A 26520-nucleotide genomic window follows, 5' to 3' on the forward strand; every position below is an offset into this window, starting at 1 on the left:
GTCAGGAGTATCTGAGTTCAAATCCAATCTCAGACACTTAATAATTACCCAACTGTGTGACCTTAGACAAGTCACTTAACCCACTGCCTTGAAAATATATATATGAAGGGGAGGACAGGCATGTTTGAAGGCAATAGGGAAGAAATGAGGTAATGGGGAAATGTTGAGGATTCAAGAGAAAAGGGAGATGATTAAAGATGAAATCTACTGCAAAAATGAGAGAAGAATTAAGTACACATGTAGACATACACACTAAGAATCAACCTTGGCGAGGAAAAAAGGTCAATTCACCATCAGAGGCTTGAAAAAAAGAAGGGAGTGGGAGATGATATCAAGTGGTTTGAGACTATGAGAATGGAAGAAGAGAAAATATATTAAATGGCCTCAGTTTTCTCAGTAACATAAGAGACAAGCTCTTCAACTGAAGTTAGAGGTGTGAGCTTTGAGGAGGGAAGAGAAGATCTGGAATAGTTTCAATAGAGAGTGAGATAGTGAATCAATTTTTAATAAAAGGACTGTCCAGCTCCAGATAGGGCTCAGTTGTGTTGGATAGCTTCTGTAATGTTTCCAAGTCAGATTTTTCCAGGTACATTAAGTGACTGATGAGTAGAGAAGCTAGATAATGGGATTATCCAGGCCTGAAATTTATATGAGAAGGGTAGCAATAGTACAAGAGGTAAGGGATTCAAGAGTGGAGGACAGTGTAGAGTTGAAGTGTCAAACCAAAGGGTTGAGAATAAGAGAGTGAGGTAAGAAGAATTGGAGCAGAGATAAATGGACCAAGAAGGTACTGGGGGACAGAGGAATGGAAGAATATGTTTAGGAGTGATGAGGCATAGAGAGAGAGATGGTCAGATAATTAGAAAATTGGAACACTTGTGGATAATGCCAAGATGTAATTTGTGATCATTCTTGGTATTATATCTAGATTTCATTCCTACCTCAAAGACCATATTTAGTTGTGCATGTATAAGGGGAGGGGAGCAGGAAGGGGAGAGAGAGAGAGAGAGAGAGAGAGAGAGAGAGAGAGAGAGAGAGAGAGAGAGAACTATAGAAATCAAAATCTTACAAAAATGAAAATTGAAAACTATATATGTAATTAAAAAAAGAAAATTTTTTTTAAATTTTAAAAAGTATGTAAGCTGAAAAAAATATTTACAGGTAGCAAAAGGGAAAAGCTCTTCAGATCTCAAATAGGGGACAATCAGAATTGCACAGTATTGGTCCATAAATATAAAAAAATGCAAAAGAAAAATTGTGACATTATATTACAAAAAATAAGTAAGATTGACTGGCACCCAAATGGAGTTTATCCTGCAAAGCAGAATATAAATATAAAAAGCAAACAACTGGATTTCAGTAACAGTTAAAGGTTTAAATTATTTCTTTACAAAACACATGCAAACTAAACAAATAACAAAATGAAATAAAGAAAATTTTCATTTACTTTCATTACTGTATCAGTAATGAAAGTAAATGAAAATTTTCTTTTCATGTGCAATATCCAAGACATGGTTATGGATATGAACTCCTTGAATATAAAATAAATAAATATTTCTGTTTGTTTTATTTTCTTTAAAAAAAACACACAAACATTGAGCGACAATAATAAATCAAAGTAGAAGCCAAGGAAAAAATGACTATGAAACAATAACAATTGAAAAAGCTTTAGAGGGTTTATGAAGGGAAAAACTTTTATCTTCCTCATTGATAAGCCATAGAATTCACAGAATTTCAAAACTGGCAGGATGAAGAACAATTATAGTAGGAATGAGACATAAGAGAAGGAAGAAGAGATTGGATAGGAGAATGTCAGAATTTTTAATTAGGGTTGTGGAACATATGAATAAAGGCAAAATCCAGTGCACAATCATCCCTAAGAGTGCCTGAGATGGAGTGAAGAAGTAGGTTATAAGACAGAAGGGGTTGGGGAAATGAGAGGTTAGAGGGTTTGTGGAAACATCCACATGACTATTAAGGTATCCCAATGTAAAGGCAAGAGATGGTGAGGAGAGTAAGATGATAAGTCATATTCTTAACTTCTTGAGAAAGGGGAAAAAATGACTTTAGGATTAATGTACTTCAGATATTGTCATTTTAATTAGGCAGACTTCAAAAGTGAAGGAAAGAAAGGATGGTTCTAGAAGTGACAACTGGATCAAGGAGTATTCCAACTCATCATAAAGGACCAATGTGAGTGTGGGGTCCTTGTTAGTGAAAACTATAAAAATAATAAAGGCTCTATCAGTGAAAAACACAACCAAGATTAAGCCAAAAGAGAACACCGATCAGGGCAAAATCAGTAGAGGACCAGAACAAAGCCTTTCATGTTCAGGACTCCAGCCCAAACAACATTGATATGGCACCCAGATGTCTGGGATCAAGACCACTGCTGAGCAGAGTAAACCCAAAATATCAACCAATGTGTATTAATATACTCTATCATTCTTCCTCCCTTTGTCTGATTTCTATAATTGTCATAGGGCTTCTTGAGGGTCTTTGTGGGGATACAAATATATAACCTGGTTGCTGCCCTAGACTGTCCCAATGTAAACAATCCACTTTGATTATTAAACTACTTTCTAATCAATTTGGAGCTCCTGACCTCTTTCTTCAATACCATGTGGGACCCTTGTTTAGGGGAGCCTTGAATATCCCACTGCAAGGGAATTTTGGGGTGAGAAAAGGTACAGTCAGTCCTGGAGAGAGTAGCTGGGGATACAGTATTGTAAGAGGGAAACCAACTCTTGGTGAGGGCTAGTAGATAGAAAGATTGTGAGAGAAAGAGATCAAGGATAAAGAGGAGGTTATTAACTATGGAGCAAGAATTCCAGTGGAAGGGGTGGGCAGATTGATGTTGGAATATGGATGGAATTAGGTTGAGGATAATGGTGATGAGAAAATAATAGAACAGTTTTATCCTTAATAGACCACTGATAAATTATTACAAGGATAGGGAAAGAAACAAAAAAACTATAGTATGAGGTAATTGTATATGGCAGATGGGAATGGAAACAGTTTCTAAGGGATATTGTACATGGTTGTGCTAGGGCTGAGTTTGTTCCTTTCCCTGGAAAGATGGTGGAGGTGGGGGGCAAGGGGGTGCTCAGAAAATTTTCCCTACATCAAACCAATATTTACCTCTCTGCAACTTCCTCCCATTGTTCCTAGTTCTATCCTCTAGGGCCAAGCATAACAAATCCAATTCTTAATTCTACTAAAGCATTTCAAATGTTTTAAGACAGCTATTATATCCCTCTTTAGTTCCTTTCAGGAATATATGTACCAAGAGACTTCAACTAATCTTTATATTGCATGAATTCAAAATCCTTCATTATTATGGGTCTCCTCTCTCTCTCTCTCTAGCTGTTTTCTAGTTTCCAGTATTGTGTTGCCTAGAAAGGAATGTAATATTTTCTGTATGAACTATCTTCCATCTGGTGCCAAACGATTGTACCTTTCATTTAATCTATAATTATACAATGTTGATTCACAATGACCTTGTAAGCCCACTAAAAGCTTAGATCTTTTCAGATGAACTGCTGTCTCCTCTTTTATTTGTAAGGTTAAAGTTTATCCTTTATTAAAGAAATTTATTCTTATTAAAGACTTTTTCCTTTTCTAGGCAAATTTCTAGAGTCATAAACATCTGTTGCTTCCATGTCCTAACCTTCAATTTAATTTATTTCTTATCCTTTTACAATCTGACTTCCAATTTTACAAGTCTCCTAATTTACCATTAATTTCTTATCAATTTTTTAGGTGGCATCTTTCCCCCTGGATCTTTGCATAGGTCGGAAACTCTGTGTGTGTGTGTGTGTGTGTGTGTGTGTGTGTGTGTGTGTGTGTGTGTATAAAACATCAGATTTTTTAGTATTTTGGTTAGTTTTGCTTAAATTTCCTCTTCCCTTTAATTGCTTATGATCATAAAGGATATTTCTTAATATCAGGAGATGAATTGAGGAGAAATATACATTGGGACGTGTAATTAAACTTGGTCAATACAAATGTATTTAAAAACATATATGTGGGGGCGGCTAGGTGGCGTAGTGGATAAAGCACCGGCCCTGGAGTCAGGAGTACCTGGGTTCAAATCTGGTCTCAGACACTTAATAATTAGCTGTGTGGCCTTGGGCAAGCCACTTAACCCTGTTTGCCTTGCAAAAACTTAAAAACAAAAACAAAAAAAATATGTGGTAGGATTACATGGAGAAATGCAGAATGAATGAAATGGACTCAGAAAACAACTTATTACAAAATGAGAGACAGGGTAAGTGAAAGGCTTTCAGTTTTTCTTCTGCCTTTCAGAATGATGAAAATGTAAGTACATTGTGGGTCAGATAGAAGAACAGAGTGGGTGTTGAATATAGTCAAAATGAAGGGAAAGATCTGGAAGCAGTATGAAGTGACTTCACAAAAGCAATAAGAATTGCAGTGAACCATCTGTGGGAGGTTTGGATATTTCAGGAGATCAAATTCTATAAGAGAGGGTCATGTGTCTTGGTATTAACTCCCACTAAGAAGGAGAAAATGATTGAGTACCTGGGAAGTAATGATTCAATAAACAGAACAGGAATTCATAGATTCTTGAGAAGAAAAGCATGACATTACAAGTAATAAGAAATGAAGAGAACAACAGGAACTAACAGAACATTAATTTATCCTTCTTCATAAAAAATAAACACAGATTCTGGGGGTGGCTAGATGGCACAGTGGATAGAGCACCAGCCCTGCAGTCAGGTGCACTTGAGTTCAAAGCCAGCCTCAGACAATTAATAATTACCTAGCTGTGTGGCCTTGGGCAAGCCACTTAATCCCATTGCCTTGCAAAAACAAACAAACAAACAAAACCAGACAAACAAAAATAAACATATTATTAAAAATGTAAAAAGGGACAAGGAGTATGAAAGAACATTTCCTTGGAAAGAAGGGATAATACAAATTAGAAGCATTGAAAGAGAAGAATAGATCAGGTGTGGGGAAGTTAAATCAAGAAAATAGTAATAAAAATAAGATAAGGAGCTCAATCATTTGGGCAGGTAATGGCATTCACATTAGCATAGGTAAAAGAAATGGCAGTCTTAATTTTATGAAAAGCAAATAAATGTAGTGCATGCTAAGATAACTATACTAATTCCTGTTCACATTGATGAGTCAGATCTCTAGAGTGTGGGTACTGTGTCTCTGGACTCTAGGGATAACCTTGAGTGGTTGGGAGTAATCTAGTCATAACTTGTGAGTCCCCAAATCAATTGATTTCAATTAGAATACATAATTTGCTTTTAGAAAGGGGTTTTTGCTAAGGCAGAATTGCAAGAATAGTTGATATAAATTTAACATTCCCTAAAAGTCTTTGACACATTCTTCTACCAAGATCAAAGGAAAACTGGGCTTATAAATACATACACACACACACACACACACACACACACACACACACATATTCATGTGTGTGTGTGTGTGTGTGTGTGTGTGTGTGTGTGTGTGAGAGGTTCAATTAAATGAAGTCATATCAAACATTTAAAATGAAAATGAGAGTATAACAAACAATAAAGTCAAAAAGTTCTACACATTTGTATGACAAATATAATCAAAAACATAGAACCATTCCATATGGACTTTTTTGGTTTATTTTTGCAAGACAGTGGGGTTAACTGACTTGCCCAGATCCCACAACTAAGTAATTATCTAAGGTCACATTTGAACTCAGGTACTTCTGACTCCAGGGCCAGTACTCTAACCATTGCACCCCCTAGCTGCCTCTGTGTTTAGACTTTAATATCACAATCCTATATATGTTTATAGAGAAGATAGAACAGAGCTAAGAGACCAAAAGTGGGAAACTGATTTGAGCCAATTATACACAAAGATCTGTTCATTTTTTTTTAGTTGTTTTTTTTTTTGCAAGGCAAACAGGGTTAAGTGGCTTGCCCAAGGCCACACAGCTAGGTAATTATTAAGTGTTTGAGACTGGATTTGAACCCAGGTACTCCTGACTCCAGGGCCTGTGCTTTATCTACTGCGCCACCTAGCCACCCCTATCTGTTCTTGAAGTAACATAATTTTTAGTATGCTCAAGGGTTGATTCACAAGATATCTAAAGGGGGGATGTTCACACAAAAGATATGGAAAAATATCAGATCTTAATACTGATAAAAAGTAACAGAAGTTGGGGTAGCTGGGTGGTACAGTGGATAGAGTACAAGCTCTAAAGTCAGAAAGATTCATCTTCTTAAGTTCAAATCTGATTTCAGACACTAGTTATGTGATCCTGGATAAGTCACTTAATCCTGTTTGCCTTAGTTTCTTTATCTGTAAAATAAGCTGGAAATAAAATTTGTCAAAAACTTTCCTACATTAATTGAAATAATCATATGCATTTTTTGTTTTCATTGTTAATATGGTCACTTATGTTTATAATTTATTTTCCTAATATCGAACCAGTTCTCTAATACTGATATTAAAAAAAACTGATATTTGTGATATATTGTTCTACTCTGGCTAATATTTTTATTTAAAATTTTTATCAATATTCATTAAGGAAATTGGGCTACAGCTTTCTCTTTTGACTCTCCTTGTTTTTAGGTATCAAGATATATTTGTGTCAAGTTCAAGGACTCTTCCCCTTAATTTAGGAAAAAACCAGATATCTTATTGTCTGATCTTGTTATCTCTTATACTTTCTTGTTTCTTCCTTAAGGATATGATTTCTCTCTCATCACATTCAATTTGGATCAATGTACAACATGGAAACAAAGTAAAGACTGACAAATTACTTTCTGTGGGGAGTGGGGGAGGGAAGTAAGATGGGGAAAAATTGTAAAACTAAAAATAAATAAGATCTTTAATAAAAAAGATATATTTGTGTCATATAAACAAATAGGTTGAAACCCTTCTTTATTTCTTTTTTTTTCAAAAAAATTTAATTTGAATAATTGTTTTGTAATATTCACTTGTAAATCCATCTGGTCCTGGTCATTTTTTTTTGAAGGGAGAGAAATTCATTCATGCCTTCTTCAATTTCTTTTTTAAAGATAGAACTATTTTAAATATTCTAGTTCCTGTTCTGTTAATCTAAATAATTTATATATTTTTTTAATATTCATTCCATTTAAATTGTTGGTTTTATTGGCATGTAGTAAATAGCTCCAATAATTGCTTTTATTTCTTCTTCATTAATTGTGAATTCACTTTGAAAATTTTTGATTCTGGTAACTTTTGTTTTTGTTTTTTTAAAATCAAGTTAACTAATGTCTAATGAGGAGGGTGAAGAAGATCTTAACTATGATCCCAAGGACTATTTGATTTTAAATAGAAACTTTCTTATGAGGTTATAAATGTAGAAAGGAAGAGACCTTCAGGGATAAAAGCAGAATGAATAGATTAAATATTTGTTAAACATTTACTATATGCAAAGCAGCATGCAAAATTTTGGGATACAAGTAGAAAAGTTAGACAGTCCCCGCTTTCAAGTTTATATTCTAAGGAGTTATATTTCAAGGAGTTTATATTCAGCTACAAGGCAGGTGGAAAGGCCTAGGAGTCCTTAGGATAAAATGGCAAAACAAATGAGTAATGTATCTTCTTTTTAAATTTTTTTAAAATTTATATTAAATATTTCCCAGTTCCATTAAAAAAACCATTTTTTTTAAAGTTTGAACAGAAGTAGATCAAAGGTAATGTAGTAAAGACTGGAACTCACCTGAGTTCTCCTAAATTCCCCTCTAAACAATTTTAAAGTAATGCCTCAAATCAAATTATGGATCTGCAGAACCAAGAAAGTGTCAGAGTGAAACAGTTTTCCAACCCAGGACAACATAGGAAGTTGGCAGGAAAGGTCCATTGCAGTAGGGTAGTGGTTGAACCTGGAGCCCAGGGCAAGTGGCAAGACCCAGGCCACAATCAGGTACCAGTGGCAAGTTGTAGAGGCAGTTCATCAGCAGCAGTAATCATTTTGGGATCTCTCAACCCACAGATGGTAATGGGGTCTGACAACTGTTAAGAAGGAGATTACAGGGGACTCTTTGCTGGCATTGAGTGCAGAATTCTGTTGAACTGACCATCTGCAATCCTGAGTCTCAGTCAACAGTTAAGAGGAGCACTACCTCACTAACATTTGAGGTTGCAATAGTACAGGGACCCTGGTCGCAGTTCCAGGTAAGAGAAGAGCACAGACTAGTTGAGCTTGATCACACCTCTCCTTAGAGAATACTAACTGGATGAACTGAAAACCTCCAGAGCTAGCTGTGAAAACAGTAGAACAAAAGGTCTGAAACAGCATCTCACAAAATATGAATTGATGCAAGAGTTCTTGGGAGACCCAAAAAAATAATTTCCAAAATCATCTAAGCATAGTAGAGGGAAAATTATGTAAAGAAATGAAAATAAAACAAGAAAATCATGAAAAGATAATTAAATGTTGGTAAAAGAGACACAAAAATATTGAAGAAAACCCCTTAAAAATAGAATTGACTAAGAGGAAAAAAAAGCGGTACAAAAATTCACTGATGAAAATACCTCTTAAAAATTGGAAATGGTATGTGTAGTTGGAAAAATAAATACAAACTGGAAAAGGGCAATAAAACAGTCAAAAGAATGAAAAAAAAAAAAGAAAATGTGAAATCTCTCATTAGAGTTATTGAAGTGTGGCTGCAGTGAATAGAGCACTGGCCCTGCAGTCAGGAGGACCTGAGTTCAAAACCAGCCTCAGACACTTAATAATTACCTAGCTGTGTGACCTTGGGCAAGCCACTTAACCCCATTGCCTTGCAAAAAAGAAAAAAAGAATTATTGAACCATCTGAAACTCATTATCAAAAACAAAGCTTACACAGCATATTTTAAGGAATTATCAAGGAAAATTACCCTGATCTCTTAGACTCAGGGGGTAAAATAGAAATTGAAATAATCTACTGTAAGAGATTCCAAAAAGAAAACTCCTAGGAAAGTTATAGCCAAATTTCAGAGCCCAGATCAAGGAGAAAATACTGCAAGCAGCCAGAAAGAAACAATTTAAGTGTTATGGAGCCTCAGTCAGATTAATGCAAAATTTAGCAGTTTCTACATTCAAGAAGAATTCTACATTCAAGGAGAACTTGGAATGTGATATTCTGGAGGGCAAAAGAGATATGATAATGACCAAGAATAATTTACCCAGAAGAACTGAATATAATCCTTCAGGGGGAAATTAATATTCATTGAAACAGAGGAATTGCAAGCATTCCTAATGAAAAGACCTGAGTTGAATAGAAAATTTGGTTTTCAAAAATATAAGACTTAAGAGGAGCACAAAAAGATACACATGAAAGAGAAATCTTAAGGGCTTCAATAAGTTTAAAGATGTTACTCTCCTTCATGAGAAGGTAATATTGTAGCTCCTAAGAACATTATCATTAATAAGACAGTTAGTGTATATATAGAGGGCAAAGGTGTGAGTTGATGTTGGGATGATATCCAAAAATAAAAATAAAAAATTAAGGGATGAAGAAGGATACACTGGGAGAAGAGGTAAGAAAGAGGTAAAATGGGGATAAATTATTTCAAATAAAAGAGGCATTAAAAAGAAGCATTTTTTACAGTGGAAGGGAAGATAAAGTGCAGGTAACATGAACCTTATTCTCATCAGAATTGCCTCAAAGAGGGAATAACTCATTTGGATATAGAAATTTGTCTTTTCCTATAGGAAATTGGGAGGGGAGGGAAATAGGAGGAGGAGGATGGAAGGGAGGGTAGTTTGGGGAGGCAGTAAAAGGGAGCAAAATTGACTTTTGAGAAGAGAGAGACAGAGGGGGGAGAGAGAGACAGAGAGAGACAGAGAGAGAGACAGAGAGAGAGACAGAGACAGAGAGAGAGACAGAGAGAGAGACAGAGAGAGAGAGAGAGAGAGAGAGAGAGAGAGAGAGAGAGAGAGAGAGAGAGAGAGAGAAATGGGATGGACAAATACACATTAGTAATCACAACTGTGAATGTGAATGGATGAACTTACCCATAAAATGGAAATAGATAGCAGAGAAATTAAAAATTAGAATTTGACATTTACAAGAAAACACTTGAAATAGAGATACAGAGTTAAAATTAGGGACTGGAGCAGAATCTGTTATGCTTCAGTTAACATTAAAAAGGCAGGGGTAGCAATCATGATCTCAGATAAAGCAAAAACAAAAAATATATCTAATTAAATGAGATAAGTAGGGAACTGTATTTTACTAAAGATACCATAGACAATGAAATAATATCAATACTTATATATAACCAAATGATATAGCTTCTAAATTATTTTTTTTAGGTTTTTGCATGACATTGGGGTTAAGTAGCTTGCCCAAGGTCACACAGCTAGGTAATTATTAAGTGTCTGAGTCTGAGATTTGAACCCAAGTACTCCTGACTCCAAGGCTGGTGCTTTATCCACTATGCCACCTAGCCGCCCCTTTCTAAATTCTTAAAGGAAAAGTTAAGTGATTATAGGAGAAAATAAACAGTAAAACTATATTAGTGGGGGAATCTCAAATTTCCTCTTTCAAAGTGAGGTAAATCTAAACAAAAATAAACAAGAGCAAAATTAAGGAGATGAACAGAACTTATGAAAGGTTACATATGATAGTTCTAAGGAGGAAATTGAACCACAGAAAGAAAGAAGAGGAATATACTTTTTTCCTCAGTGGTACATGGCATCCACACAAAAATTGACCATGTATTAGGACATAAAAACCTCACAACAAATGCAGAAAAGCAGAAATATTAAATGCATTCTTTTCTGATGATAATCTAATTAAAAATACATTAAACAAAGAACCATGGAAACATAACTAAAATTAATTGGAAACTAAAACACTCTAATCCTAAAGACTGAGTGGGTCAAAGAACAACTCATAGAAACAATCAATAATTTCATTAAAGAGACTGATAACAATTAGACAACATACTAAAATTTATGGCATGAAACCAAAGCAGTACTTAGGGGAATATTTATATCTCTGAACACATCGATACAATAGAGATAGTACAGATCAAGGAATTGGGGAATCTAAGTTCTAAATTCTCTCCCTCCTGCCCTCCCCCCATCTTGAGAAAGCAAGTAATATGATATAAATTATGCATGTGAAATCACCACAATGCATCTTTGATGTCATTTCCATTGATAAAACCTTATCTGTTTTTGACATTGAGCCATTTGACAGTACTAAAGACTTTGGTAATGAGAACTTTCTTTTCTGGTTGTTGGGGAGTTGTGTATGCTGATGTGGCACAATACATAATTAAAAACAACAAAGTAATTAAAACTACAAAGGCACACATAGTCCCTAAATAATATGTCTTCCCAAGAAGTTTATTTCCTAAATTACCTGCCTGTTTCCAAGAAAATGGTTTTGGATTGTTCCCTCAGAATGAGAATAAAAGGCCTTAGGGAGGAACTGTCTCCCCCCTATAGATTCTGTATGTGAACACTAACTAAGATTCTTTAGTAGAGAGGACAAACTTCCAATCTGTAATGGAGCAAGATATTAATTATCAATATGTATCTCTCTCTCCCTCTCTTCCTATATACAGGTGTATATATTACAGGTATATAGATGATGATGATATTTGTTTTTCATTTTTGAAGAAGATCATGACGTCAGGGAAGTGGTGCTATGACATGCATGTGAATTGTATTTGAATGAAGGGGCTGTTATGCTGTCACCAGTCTCACTTTCTCCTCCAGAGCCATTTGGGTCCAGTGACCAGATATGAATCAGAACAACTAGAGATAGCCCTGGATGCAAGGCACTTAGGTTGCCCAATGTTACACTGTCAATAAGTTTCTGAGGCCAGATTTGAACAGTAAGGAAAAATAATACCTTCGGTTATAAAATCCTAAAAATCAAATATAGCCTTTTGCATATAATAAGAAGGGTCATAAAAACTACAGATTAGACACAATGAAATTAACTTTGGCAGTCAAATAATACAGCAACAATAAAACTTGAAAACAAGTTTGGCAAAAATGAATTTTAAACCAGCATCCTATACCATAGAAAGCCTAAATGGTATAAAAATAAAAGATTATCCCAAATATATGAAGTATATTTTGCAGTAGGATAAGACAGGAAGAATTTTTTATGTACTCTTAAAAATTAATTGTTTTTAACTAATAAACTTTTGTTTTCTTTTCCATCTCCCCCTACCCCCACTTCTGCCCTGGGAAAAACAAAACAAAGGAAAATAATAAAGCCCTTGCAATAAATATGAATAGTTTTAAAAAAGCTAATTCCCATATTATGTCCAAAAGTGTGTTTCATTCTCTATAATTAGTATTCCACCTTTATGAGGAGATGGATAGCATTCCTCCTCATTGATCACTGTGTTGATCAGAGTTCTTAAAGCTATGTATTTATGCAATGTTATTGTATTAGTACAAATTATTCTCCTGATTCTGTTCATTTTACTCTGCATCAATTCATATTCTCAGATTTTTAAAAAAATTGTCCCTTTCAACATTTTTATATAATAATTTTAAAATTCTTTTCATCATAATTTGTTCTACCATTCACCAATTGATGGATACTTCCATAGTTTCCAATTCTTTCCTATCATAAAAAGAGCTTGTATAAATATTGTTGTACACATGAATACATTTCCTCTTTCTCTGATATGTTAGCAATCCAGGCTTTGCAATTGCATTGATAGGTGAGGTTTAATAACTTTGGGAAATAATTCCAAATTGCTTTCCAGATTGACCAATTCACAGTTCCACCAATGGTGCATTAATCCTTTTCATTAATCCCTTCCCCCCAGCCCTCCCATCTTTCATCATTTCTTTTTTTTTTTTTTGTCAGTGTGATGGTATGAATTAAAACTTCAGAGTTGTCTTAATTTGCATTTTTCTAGTTATCAAATTTCCAAATTGATTTTTTTTTTCATATAGCTATACATAGCTTATCTTTCTTCCTCTGAGAATAACTTGTTAGTCAGTTGGGAATGACTGTAAAATTGAATCAGTTTTTTATATACTTTAGAAATAAGATCTTTATCAGAGAAATTTTCTGTGAAGATTTTCCCCCTCTTAACTATTTTAATCTTTGCCACATTGGGGTTTTTTGGTAATCAAAATTATTCATTTTATTCTTCTATGACCCTCTGTACTTCTTGTTTGGTCATGAACTCTTCACCTATTCATGATTTACAAGTCTTGCTCCTCTAATTTGTTTATCATATGAACTTTTATACCAAAGTCATGTATCCATTGGCATTTATCTTGGTAACTGGTATGAGGTGTTGATCTAAATCTAGTTTCTTTCACAAACTAGTTTCTGTCTTCTTTCCAATCTTTTAAACTATTTTTGTCATAGAGTGAATCCTTATTCCAGGAGCTGGAGTCTAATTTATTTTTGTCCCATTCTATGATTGCATCACTTAGGAATCTTAGAAACTTCCTGCTGATGCAGATCAGCAATTCCTCTGTAATTTAGAGTAATATATTCACTTCATGCATTAAGTAACTTGTCTGTAGTCTCACAGCTATTATATAACAGAGGTTGGACTTGAACTCTGGTCTTCCCTACTCCAAAGCTATCTTGCTATCTCTACTAAATGTTGGTTTTCATCGTCATCATCATCATTATCATTATAATTATTCCAGAATTCAGCATGATTGTCATCAAAATATTGGCAGGATAATTGCCTCAGAGAAGATGTCAGTAAGAAACTTCTTGATCCCTTTGGCTCTTCTTGATCATCCTCCCCAGAAATATGGAACAGTAGAAAGGACATGTCATTGAGACAATAAATACTGGTTAATAGATGCTGCAACTTATTCACACAAAAATGTAACTAGTCATAAGTCAATAGTGTATTATTAGAAATAAATATTCTTTTTTGGTAAAAGAGTGAAGATAAAGTGAGCTAGAGGAAGAGTGTGCTGAAATGGAGATTCTCAAAGTACAGAAAATAAACTTCAGGCTTCACAATCTTGACCAAGATAAACCCTCTTTACCTTGATTTGGGTATAGATAAAGAGAAATTATGATTAGAGATATCTTTTTTGGTCGTTCTGTCTCATCTAGGCAATGGAAAAATGGATGATGGTTATAATTAGGTTGCAGTCAAGAATAACACTGAAAATATAGTTGAGCCAGTCATGTAGCAAATAACAAGAGTTGGACATCCTGTGCATTGTACTCTTTAAATATGAAAAGAATCAGAACAAGAACTCCACTAGGCTGGGTGGTTACTTTATGAATGCTATATATAGAAAGAAAACAATGTTAAAAATGGAACATGATCGAGAAGGTGTGGAAAGAAGTCAATTTGTAATGATAAAAAGAACACCAGTAGGTTTTTGGGTTTTTTTAAATAAAGAAGTTTTGTGACTAGAGGATTCATTAATTGAAACATCCCTGTAGAATACAGTTCAGTTATATTATTTCCTAGAGCTCATCAGTGCTTGATGATTTGTATCTCACAAGTACTTCTGTGATCACTATCCTTACTATTATGATTTCAGAAGATTCTGTAACAAGTTCACAAGAGGCCCATTGTTCCATAAAAAATGATTCTGGTAGTCAACCACAGGTTCTGGGCCTTCACTGCTTTCTTGAGTAGGAAGGCTACCTTCTTCCCTGCCTACAGGTTGAGTTGGACAAATATCGCCTGAGGCTTCAGGAGAACTGAGAATTAGGAGTACAAGCAGGGATTCATCATGCCAGTCAAATCCATTGGTTGGATATGTGGCCAAGTAGTGAAGAACTTTTCTGCAAAACGTATACACAATCTTGTTCAAATGGGAGTGGGGATGTGGGGACTTGGGATAAAAATTCTGCAAGATTTTCTTATTTTCTCATTCTCCAAGGAATTGCCACCTATAAATGTTGCATTCTTTGGGAATGTATTGGGAAGTATATTTTTAGTTAAGATATTTCTCTGGCTTCTTTTCATCTCTCAGTTGAGGGATTACAGAAAGCACTCATGGACCTTCTAGACGAGTTTAAGGATGAATTCCCCGCCATATTAAGATTATCACAGTCAAACCAGGTAACGTGACTTTTTAATTTTGAAAAGGGATCTTCTTTTCAAAAAACAAATGAATGTTGTATTTTTTCTACCACTTCTTTGATACTTGATTGAATGCATAAAGGTTGAGGTTGAATACATAAAGACACAAGAAAAATTGATAGCTCAAATATAAGGCAAAAATGTTGCCAATTTCAATTCATAAAAGACTTCAAATTTCAGGGCCCTTTAAGGGTTCTAGCCTAAGGAAAGGAAATGTCATGAGCCCAAAAAAGCTCAAAAACATACAAATATTAGGAGTTTGAGCCAAGGCAAATCAACGAAAGTCAAGAAGGAAAGGACTCCTATGGTTCTGTTTATTATGGTTAACAAAAAACAACATGATATAGATGTCAGTGTAAAACAAGAAAGAAAATATCCCTATCCTCAAAACAAGCAAGATATAGTTCACTTAAGATTTAATTAATGTAAAATAAAAATGCATCTACATATACTTCAAATAAAACTTACTTAAAGCAATTGTGATACAGAAAATAATAATGGAAAAAGATAAATATTGTGGATATATCAGTCAATAAGCATTTATCAGGAATAGTGTCAAGCACTAGAATACAAAAAAAGGGGGGGAGACAAAAAACAATGTCAAGAGATGTTGAAAGACTTATGATCAAAAGTCATTAGATACTAGTACAGAACCCTCTGAAGAAATGAAAGAGTTTGGAAGAGAAACTGGTCAGGAAGAAAGACAGTTTATTTATAAGAGGTGAATAATATTTGCCAGAAAGGTTCATATTCTAGAGTCAAGAAGTTTTTTACCATAATTTGGAAGAAAATATTCTTTAAAAATCAACCATTTACTTGTAACATCCCACTGGCAACCTCAACCATCTGTAATAATGCCAAAATTCATGTGGGTCCATTTAAAGTAAACATTTCAGCATATTATGCTACTAAATAAACTTAGACAAATCTTCTTGACATAGAAGTATTAATTTGCAATTTTTAAAAATTTAAATATTTTAAAGTATAGGAATAACATGGAAAAAATTAATATCTAATTTTATTTCATTGGTTAGAATGAAGCAGTAATACTGAGTTATTTCTTGAGATTAATTTTAAATTAGAAATAAAAGCATCAGATCTTTAGAGTTAGAAAAGAGCTTAGAAGTCATAGAACTGGGGTGGCTAGGTGGCGTAGTGGGTAAAGCACCGGCCTTGGAGTCAGGAGTGCCTGGGTTCAGACACTTAATAATTACCTAGCTGTGTGGCCTTGGGCAAGCCACTTAACCCCCATTTGCCTTGCAAAAAAAACCTAAAAAAAAAAAAGAAGTCATAGAACCTGATCCATTCATTTTATAGATGAGGAAAAGAAATCATAACCTGCCCAGGGTCACATAGTCAATAAATGTCTGGGGTAGAATTTGAAGCCACATCGTCTTCTCTCCAAGTCTAGTAAACTATTCACTAAGGTTGATAAGGTACCATTGTAACATATATATCATAACATAACATATTCTGTTGAGGTCAAAATGTTTCTGATTCAGGATCTTCTTGTTTTATAATTTAGTTTGGAGCAGTGGAAAGGGTCTGGACTTGATATTAGTAAGACCCGGTTTCAAATTCCAACCTCATCAGTGACCACATAGCACACTAGCTACATGACACTGGCAAGCCATTTAATCTCTTCATGCCTCAGAAGGACTTATTTGCTTAGTCATGTAAGGTTTCGTGTTGGTAGAGTGTTCCCAGTACATACTGGAAGATTCTTTGAAAGTCAGACTCAAATCCTTCGAATTTATGGGGTTTGCAATTTATCCAAAAAGTATTATCATGTACAGGGAATTATCAATGTACAGGAATTATCATGTACAGGGATACAAAGTTGTACAAGATTGGGTCAACTCTCAAGGAGATTTCGATCATGGACCAGTCACTTTTCAAAGTTTTTTTTTTTCAGAAAACAGATGTGGTCGTGAAAACATCCAAACCAAGAATGGCTATCATTCTAGCTAGGACACATGCAGGAGCAGTCCTTCAAGGATTACATAAGATATCCAGATCATCAAAATCAGTTGCCAAATTTTTGCAACCTCAACTCGCCCATAGGCTCTTAGAACTAAAGAACATATCGCATCGTCTGCTGAGGGATGTAAATATCCCAAAGCAACCTCTGTATAAAGTTCAGGTAAGAAAAATGAACATTTAAATGATAAAAACTTTTTAAAATTTATTCCCTAAAATATGAATTTTTTAAAATGAGTATGTATTTCATTTAACTTCTTAGATGCAAAGCTGATATTCTTTAAGGAAAGGGTTTCCTATGACCTTTACTCCCATGCAATTTGTTCTCAAGAATTATGAAGGGGTAGAATAATGAATATAAGAAAAATAGACCTATTGGATGCCTCCTTTATACAATTATATAAATTAGCATAAACCTCAAACCTATGAGAATAAAACAAGGCATACTTTTTAAAAAGTTTTGTTTTCTTTTCCCTTATTACCTTTTTAAAAAGTATACCTGGTATTTGGGGAGGGAGGAGGAAAGAAAATGTTGACCTTATTTTGCACAGGGTCCTTCATTCTAGTTATATAGAGTGGAATGCCACCTTTGGAGACTTGTAGCATATATCAGTAAGAAACACTGAATGGCTCAGTATTTAACTAGTCCTCTGTAGAATTAGATTTAACTTTTCATACTTTCTATATTAATCCAGCCAAAATCCTTCTAGAGTTGGCTTTAGTGTCTTAGGAAGGTAGATGATGAGATGTATTGCCCTCCTACAAACTGGAAGCACTGTTATGGGATTCCTTTTTTTTATGTACCAAAAAAAGTTACAAATAAAGTCATTGTCAAAATGCAAGGTGGGGTTTCCCCCATTTGTTTTCCTGGGTTTTGGAAATATATGGTATATCACAAGCCACTTAAGTGCTAGTTTGTTGGGCCTCAGTCTATTTTTTTTTTTTTTTGCAAGGCAAGGGGGTTAAGTGGCTTGCCCAAGGCCACATAGCTAGGTAAGTTCAGGCTGGACCTGAACTCAGGCACTCCTGACTCCAGGGCCAGTGCTCTACCCACTGCACCACCTAGCCGCCCCCTCAGTCTACATTGACATCTAAAAGATTCAATTTAAACTAGACAACCCAGGACTCTTCCCTACCATGTAAAATGTTCCAAATACTGACCAGAGTCCCAGAACCCAATCCATTCCTTCCTAGGGATTTTAAAAATCTGCCTTAGCCCCAAGGGGAAAACTAAAGAAGACCTAGTAAACTCCCAAACTATGTAAGAGCTACATAATAGGTTGCATATATATGTTGTGTATCACAACCTAAAAGTAACTTCTTTGTACTGTTTCCCTATACTTAACAATTTTAGGACCAACAGAACTATTGGGAACACAAGGTACATCTGTCCCTTAGCTGTGTGGTTTAGACAATGAACACCGGTGACTATGAATAAGTGATTTGACAATTGGAAGGAGATACTTGTCTAGAGAAAAATATTTTTAAAATTAAAAAGTCCATTGTATTTTTCCTAGACATATAGTTTATTGAAAACAAAGTAATATACAGTATCACTTCTTTGTCTTTCTGGTTTCTCTTATTTTTTTCCTTTCAAATTTAACTTAATTTCCCTTTAATACTTCCTTTTTTGGCCTTTTAATCTTTAATTCTGCATCATGAAACCACAATTTTATCACATTGGGCATTAAACATATCTTTGATGAATGCTACTTTTAAAGGGAAAGACTATGGATTATATGATTATAATCCATAGTCTTTCCCTTTAAAATTTTGAACACTTTCTATTAACAGGTCCTCTCCACTACTCATATCTATTGAACCCCCCTCAAAAAAACCCAAGTAAAAAACAAATCTCTCAATATATTTCTATGTAGCACAGCATAATAATTTCCCACATTATCTCTGTTCAAAAATATATTGTTTTGTGCAACTTAAGTGCATCACCTCACTGCTAGAAGGTGAGTGATATCTTTATTCTTTTGGACTAATGGTTTATCATTATATTCTAAAGTTCTAAACATAACTTTCAAAGTTTTTTTCTCAGTAATGTTACTACTGGTTTCTTGTTCCTCTTTCTCTTCAAAAATCAGCCTCTTCTGGTAATTTTTGGTTCACATGTTTCTGAAGCCTAACTTGGAGAATTTTAAGCTTAACCTTTCCTGGTTTCTGAAATGAACACAATTATTCATTAATTTGAAAATTTTTTAGTATTGCCCTTCTTTAGGATTGGGACATAAACTGATCTTTTCCAATCCAGTGGCCACTGTTGAGTTTTCCAAATTTGTTGACATTAACTGCAACATTTTAATGGCATCGAATTTTTAGATAATTCAGCTGGAATTCCTTCATCTCCACCAGCCTTAATGTTAGCAATGCCTCCTAAGGTCCACTTGACTTCATGCTTCAGGATTTCTGATTCTAATCAATAACCACATCATCATAGTTATCAGTGATATTAAAATCTCCTTTTTATAATTCTGCATATTCTTGTTCCTCTCTTCTTAATCTCTTCTATTTCTGATATGTACATCCCTACCAGTTTTGTATTTTATCAATCATGCCCATTTTTTGCAGAAAATGTTGCCTTGGTATCTCTAATTTTCTTGAAAAGCTATCTTGTCTTTCTCATTCTATTGTTTTCTTTTATGTCTTTAAGAAAACCTTATCTCTCTTTGCTGGTCTCTGGAATTCTACATTCAATTAGATATACCTTTGTTTTTCTCCTTTTACCTTTCACTCTCTTTCTTTCTTCAGCTATTTGTAAATTCTCATCAAACAGCCATTTTGCTTTCTTGTTCTTTTTCTTTCCCAAGTTAATCTCATAGATGGTCTCTTGTAATAAAATTTTATGTATTCATTTCCCAGTCATTCCTCTTCCATCCCGGGGTGGGGCGGGGAAGCACCACCCAAGACAAAGTTTTTAATTATACTTAAAGTGCCTAGCTTACAAATAACTGAAATACAGTTAAATATGGTCCATTGTTCCCAGTGCCACTGCCATAGCCCATTGTGCAAAATCATGGAGCTTTTAAAGAATCTTAAATTTTAAAGAATCTGGGAGTCGACAGAATCAGGGAATGTTAGGTCTAAAAGAAAGCTCAGAGGTCATCTAGTCCATTCCTCTAAGAGGGTGACATTTAACTAGCTCATTTAAAATGAGCTCTGGGTGAAAGAGAAGAACGAACACATTCTGGACATTAGGGTAACCCTTTGCTACCCTGGCTCAGAGACTGAAAATGGAATATTAACTATGGAGAAAAGAAAGTTAGTTTGGTGTTATAAAGTGCCTGAGGGGATGTAACAAATAATCAGTCCCCTAAAGTAGGCTGGATCTAGATTATGAAGGGGAATAAATACCAAGCAGAAAAAATGGTAAACCTAGAGGTAAATGAGAGCCATTGAATTATCTTAAACAGGTAGTGATTTAGTTAAGATCACCAATTTAGGAATATCTTTGGAAGGATGAAGAGAAGGAAAGGAAGAGACTAAATCCAAGAAGATAAATTAGGATGTAAATACCAACTAAAACTGACAAAAATGTAGACTAGAATAGGCTAAGGACAGTAGTCCTTGATATAGTATTCTACTGGATATTTTTCTTTAGGGTGACATCAATCAGTGATCATACTCCTTAATTAAAGATATTTGTTTTTCTCTGGACTCTCCCTTTACCTAACATTCAGGCCTTGTGTTTTCTCTTTTCCAGAAGGATACTATTGGACATACTATATCTACCTAACTTTGTGGGACTACTATAGTGTTCATCAGTGAAAAATCATTTGAATGAACAAGAAGCTTCTTTTAAATGTAAACACCCACCTTTTGGAGAACTTGGGGGCTTTTCAGTCATTCTCACATTAGTTTATTTCATTCAGTCCATGTTTTTTTGCCTAGATATCTAGGAGATTAATCTCAGTGATTACCATACAGAAGTATCTCTACCCCTTTGTTTTAAGGGAAGGAGCAGGAATTTACTAATTGTTGGGCATAATAGATCTGAGTGTCCAAGGACCTGGAAAACTCACTCAATGAGAATTAGATGGAATCATAAAAAAAAAGAACATGTGAGGATTTCAAAAGTAAACTTTTTCTATTTCAAAATTTTACTTAGGGATGGTCCTGGTAAAGGAGACAACTCTTCTTCATTTCCTATGTCTCATACTTCCCTCTCCATACTTTCAGTTCAATAATATTAAAATAGCTGCAATATAAGTTAAACAACTTTTGTGGGCTAACCTAAGACCTAACTAATAATTTTAATACTGTTTCAGGGGGGAAAAATGCCTTCTGAGTCCCAACCAATCAATTTAAAACAATAATAGTAATTGATATATAAAGCACATAACATGCTTAAGGCTTGCAAAGTACTTACTATATATACACATTTGTTCCCAACTGAATGATATGTTTTGTAGAAGAATGCCTTTTTAAGTAAATGAGCGAAACTTCATTTTACACTCTACATAAAGCTTAAATTTTTCAAGTGTTAACTTTTTTAAAAGAAAGAAAAAGAACAACTTAATTTTTTTTTCTTTTCCTACAGGTCAGGAAGGGTTCTTTGATAGATGTAATCTCCTTTCCAGCAAAAACTGCCTTTGCAAGCATAATGTATGCATCTTATGCTTTGCTAATTTACTTGGTAGGTTAATAAAATAAGAGTGCAATATTTCTTTCTTGTGATGGTGAAGAGATAAGGTTAAGATTTATTTTATTTTCTCACAAAGTCTAATACTAAACTTGACTATGCATAGCAATTCAGGTGTAATTTCAACCTTGATTAGCCAAAATAAATGCCTTTTTGAGAATAAGTATTACATATCCAGCTATTCATTCAGTTATCACACTGTAAGAAAGAATGGCCCTATTTTGAAACCTAATTATAATACAGTAGTACTTCTGTTAGACAAATCTTAACTAAATATCTACATTATCTAAAGCATACTAAAAAAAATGAGACTGTTGAAATAGTCTTATCAAAAGCTATTTCTAGAGACCTGATATTTATTTAAATGTTTCCTCTAACATTGAAATCATAGTATATGGTATAGTATTGTATCTCTGATATCAATTCATAAAAGAAACTTGTTTAATTAGCCAGAGTTCCCTCCGTCCTTTGGATAATCAAGACAAGTCTAAAAGTTTCTTTTATTTATAGAAAAATAGAATTGAATATCTTATTAAAAGTTTTTGCATGTAAAATACAATTTATAGGAGAGTAAAATATCTACTTTTTTCAACTTAACCTTGTTAACCTTGACTAGTGAATTATAGAATCATAGCATGATAGAACTAGAATTGGTTTAATCATTTCAATTTAAAGATTAGGAACTGAAGCCCAAAGAAATGAAATTACTTGTGCAAGACCACACAATTCAATAATTTACTCCCAAGCTATCCATTATGCCACTTGTTCTATAGAATTGTGGAAAGGTGTTCTTTCTCTGAATTGAACCTAAAAATTCAGAAAATAAATCTGGAAAAGATGCTGGGTTCTCTGTTCCAACCTCATGGTGAAAAGGATGCCATTTAGATGGGGAATTGGGGATCAGGAGACCTTGACTCTAATGCTGATTTTACCGTCAATTATTGTAACTTTTGGCAAAACCATTTTACCTCCTTAGATCTCAGTTTCTTCAACTGTAAAATTGGGAGAGGAGTATTAATTGATTCCTTGTCTTTCTTACTCTTGGAAATCAATGACTTCTATGAACTTCTATGAACTAACTTTAACCTGTAGCCTACCTGTTATTCTATTCCTAAATTCCCTATTTACATATAACTCCCAGTTCTTTCAATCAGTGGAATAAGACCATATGCCCCTGCAATGGACTGTAAGCAGGCCTCTCACCTAAATACAACCAACCCATAGTAGGGGTGCTTGTGTGGATCTAAGGTTTTCTTTAAAATGTTTGCCTTTAACCTTCAAATATTTGGAGGTAAAATGACAGAATTTTTAATCAAATTGTCAAAGTATTAACCAGGCTAAAAAAAAAAAAGCTAAATTTTCCTTGTTAGAATTTTAGCTTTTTATCTCACTTTTCTTCTTATGACCTATGACTAATTGTTCATAAGCTACTTTACAAAAGCTTTAATGTATTCATAGCTTTATTCTAGCTGTACTGGGTTGGGTCTTCCAGATTCTCATGGATTAGGTCTTGCCATTTGTCATTTATTTTTCTGTTGACATGCTGCTTCCCTGGTAGAATTTAACTTCCTTAAGGGCAGGAGCCATTCTTTTTATCTCTGCAGCTCTATATGATAGAATAGTCCCTTTCAGAATGTAAGTTGCTTAAGATATAGCATTGAATTAAGTTGAATTATTACCTTACTTCAATACCTGTTGTTCTCTAAAAGTATTTAGGTTTCATTTCCATGTTGCACTATACAAACATAACAGACCTATTATGTTCCCCAACTTTTCTGAAATAGTTAAAAACTCTTTAAGATTTTTTATTTATTTTATACTTACTTCCTAAGTGTCATTTGGCATAAATTTATTTGTAAGTGAGACTTCTGATGGAGATAAGCAGATTAAAAGAATTTTAAAAGAATTTTAGTGATAGTACCTGGAGTATCATAAAAGTGGGACTAGAAATCACCGCTTTATTGTCTTATTGAATTCTTCCCTAATTGATCTATATTCTTTTCAAATTATGGTACTCTAAACTAGTCAGTTAGGCAGAGGATTCTAAAAGTATTATAAATAATGAATTCTATTTTATAGTGCTAGTTGGGAAGCTAATTCAATCACTTAGAAACTGTTTTCTTTAATAAATCATGAAAGTATAAATTCTGAAATTGTTATTGAAATACATAGATTGCTAACTTTAAAAGAAAATGTTATTTAATAATAAAATAGATTTTTCTTTTTATTACATAGACAGTCTGTATTAATGCATTGCTGGAGAAGGCGAAGAATATTTCTCAAGAAGAAGAATCCATAAAGCAAAACAAAAAGGATAGTTTTGAAGTTAGAAAAGCCTTTTCTGAGCCTGTGTTTTCTGAAGCTGAAATCGTAGCTAAATCTTTTAGATCTCTACCGGAGAACCCAAGTGCTATTCTCCTTTCCAAACTTCATGATATTAAGCTGAGTAACAAAATTCAAGTATTACATTCTGTATTTGACCAATCATCTGAAATGAATGAATAAGTAAATGTGAATACAAAAAAAAAATCACTTTTTTAAAAAAAATAGAGCTTAAATGCTATCTGAAGGTACATTTAATATGAAAATGGGGGAAATATAGATATATTTAATACCCTACTTATAAACAAAGTAATTGCTACATTCTCTGGTACATGTAGAAGAAAAATGAAATGAACTGTTTACATATATATTATATATATATATATACACACACACATATATATATATATACATATGATATAAGTGGTTTTCAGCACAAAAAGAGAGAATAATATAGATAGAGGTCAGTGTAAATCTTCACCTTAACAAATCAATATTAATTTGGTAGATTATGTGCATTATGGTACAACTTAGATTATAGGTCCTTTTACAATAAATTTATATTTTTAAATATCTTTCTAATAACTGAAATCATTTTAAAATTTTAAAATGAAGTTTTAGGGATGGCTAGGTGGCGCAGTGGATAGAGCACCTGCCCTGAAGTCAAGAGTACCTAAATTCAAATCCGGCCTCAGACACTTAATAATAATTACCTAGCTGTGTGGCCTTGGGCAAGCCACTTAATCCCATTTGCCTTGCAAAAACTTAAAAAAAATTTTTTTAATGAAGTTTTAAAAACTATCAAAATATCCCATAACCCTTTTCCTCATAGAGTCAATAAATATATGAGTATTTAGAAGCTTCAAAGCCCAAGACCCTTTTGCCATGAATAATTACTTTCTGTCTCACTTTCTCTAACTGAAAAAGTAGAATAGCCATTTGAGATTCTTAAGTAAATATTGTTTAATTATAAAATATTACATTTGCAATTCAGAATTGATTTGAATAGACAAGTTTATTTGTATATATAACTTTATGGTAGCTGAAAATATAGTGGATAGAATGCTTGGGCCTAGTCAGGAGAACCTAAGTTTAAATACCTCTATAACTTTGGATGAATCATTTATTTGTCTCACTTTCCTCATCTGTAAAACTGAGATATTAATAGCCCTATCTCCTAGAGTTGTTATAAAGATCAAATTTTATAATACTTAGGAAGCATTTAGCATAGTGCTTAACACATAGTAGGTGCTATATAAATGATAATTATTTTAATTATAAAATTCAAACTTTATATGTAATCAAATATGTAAAATTGATTAACTTTATAATTTTAGAAGAAAAAATGAAGTAAATTAATGCTAACACTTAGAGGTGACTTCTGTTTTCATATCTTAAAGTGTGTTTTCAAGGTTTATTATTTATAGGTTGTAGAGTAATAGTTCAAGTTTAAGGCTACAAATCAGACTCATTCTGCTTCTTATTGGATCATGTGAGCTTTTTGAGGATAGAAACTGTTTCTTTTTTTTGTTTTTGTATCCCCAACACTTAGCACAATGCCTGGCACTGTTAATGCTTAATAAATATCTGTTGACTTGCGTTAAGTTGATTTAAATTAGTTCCCTGATTCCAGTCATTGATCTTGCCTATAAGCTGTACTTACTTGCTCATTATATTTTTCAATCTTTGGGATCAACACACACATATGGAATGATTACAAATTCCTTTTCTAGAAGTTCCTTGTTTCAGTAGTGTCTAATTCTTTGTAACCCCATTTGGAGCTTTATTTATTTTCATTCATTCATTAATTTATTTGTTTTTAAGTTTTTGCAAGGTAATGGGGTTGTGACTTGCCAAAGGTCAAATATCTAGGTAATTATTAAATGTCTAAGGTTAAATTTGAACTCAGGTCCTCCTGACTCCAGGGCTGTTGCTTTATTCACTGTGCCACCTAGCTGTCCTCCCCACTCCACCTGGTGTGGGGTTTTCTTGACAGAGTGGTTTCCCATTTCCTTCTTCTGTTCATTTTATAGATCAAGAAACTGATGCACAGGATTAACTTGTCCAGGGTCATATGGTTCATAAGTGTCTGAGGCCAAATTTGAATTCAGGTCTTCCTGACTCCAGACTGGTTGCTCTATGCAATGTGCTATCTCTCTGCTCTAAAAACCCTTAACATTCTTGAAGTTCCTTACCTGTTCTTTTAGTCATTAATTCTGGAATTTCATCACCCTATAGTCTCCATCTCTTCCCTTTTTAAATTTAAAAACAAACAAACAAACAAAATCCAGGACATTTCTTGCTGCAACTCTCATATTCTCTATACTCTTTTGAAGGAGCACTAACAAGATTTAACAGTAACTTCCAAGAATCTGGGATACATCCTTGGTATGTTTGGGCCAGGTGGCTTGAACTCATCAGGGTTAGTTGTTTTCTCTTATTATCTTCTTACTTATCTTACTTATCCTTGGTTTCAACTTCCTATCGTACTTTTGTTGTATTCTTTTTCAGTCCAAAGATCATTGTCCTTGGCAGAGAAAA

At 33.9% G+C, this 26520-nt stretch overlaps 2 protein-coding genes across 3 annotated transcripts in view; one reads left to right on the forward strand and one right to left on the reverse strand.

Annotated features, from left to right (window-relative positions):
- The window catches only part of RFESD (Rieske Fe-S domain containing), a 56354-nt gene that overhangs the window by 12603 nt on the left and 17231 nt on the right, over positions 1 to 26520 (reverse strand). The window contains exon 4 of one of the 2 annotated variants that reach the window (XR_012472630.1): positions 23872 to 26506. The exons of the other annotated variant lie outside the window; for it this stretch is intronic. The gene's annotated coding sequence lies outside the window, so the exon portion shown is untranslated. Of the gene's footprint in view, positions 1 to 23871; positions 26507 to 26520 lie in introns of those variants that run through there. 2 annotated transcript variants of the gene reach the window in all.
- Positions 14402 to 24922, forward strand: SPATA9 (spermatogenesis associated 9). The gene is made up of 5 exons (XM_074207669.1): positions 14402 to 14737; positions 14920 to 15008; positions 16945 to 17172; positions 21556 to 21651; positions 23893 to 24922. The coding sequence occupies exons 1-5, from the start codon at positions 14677 to 14679 to the stop codon at positions 24160 to 24162; spliced, it is 744 nt and encodes a 247-aa protein (XP_074063770.1). The 5' UTR covers positions 14402 to 14676; the 3' UTR covers positions 24163 to 24922.

Source organism: Macrotis lagotis, chromosome X (genome assembly GCF_037893015.1).
Source record: "Macrotis lagotis isolate mMagLag1 chromosome X, bilby.v1.9.chrom.fasta, whole genome shotgun sequence".
Taxonomy (NCBI): Eukaryota; Metazoa; Chordata; class Mammalia; order Peramelemorphia; family Peramelidae; genus Macrotis; species Macrotis lagotis.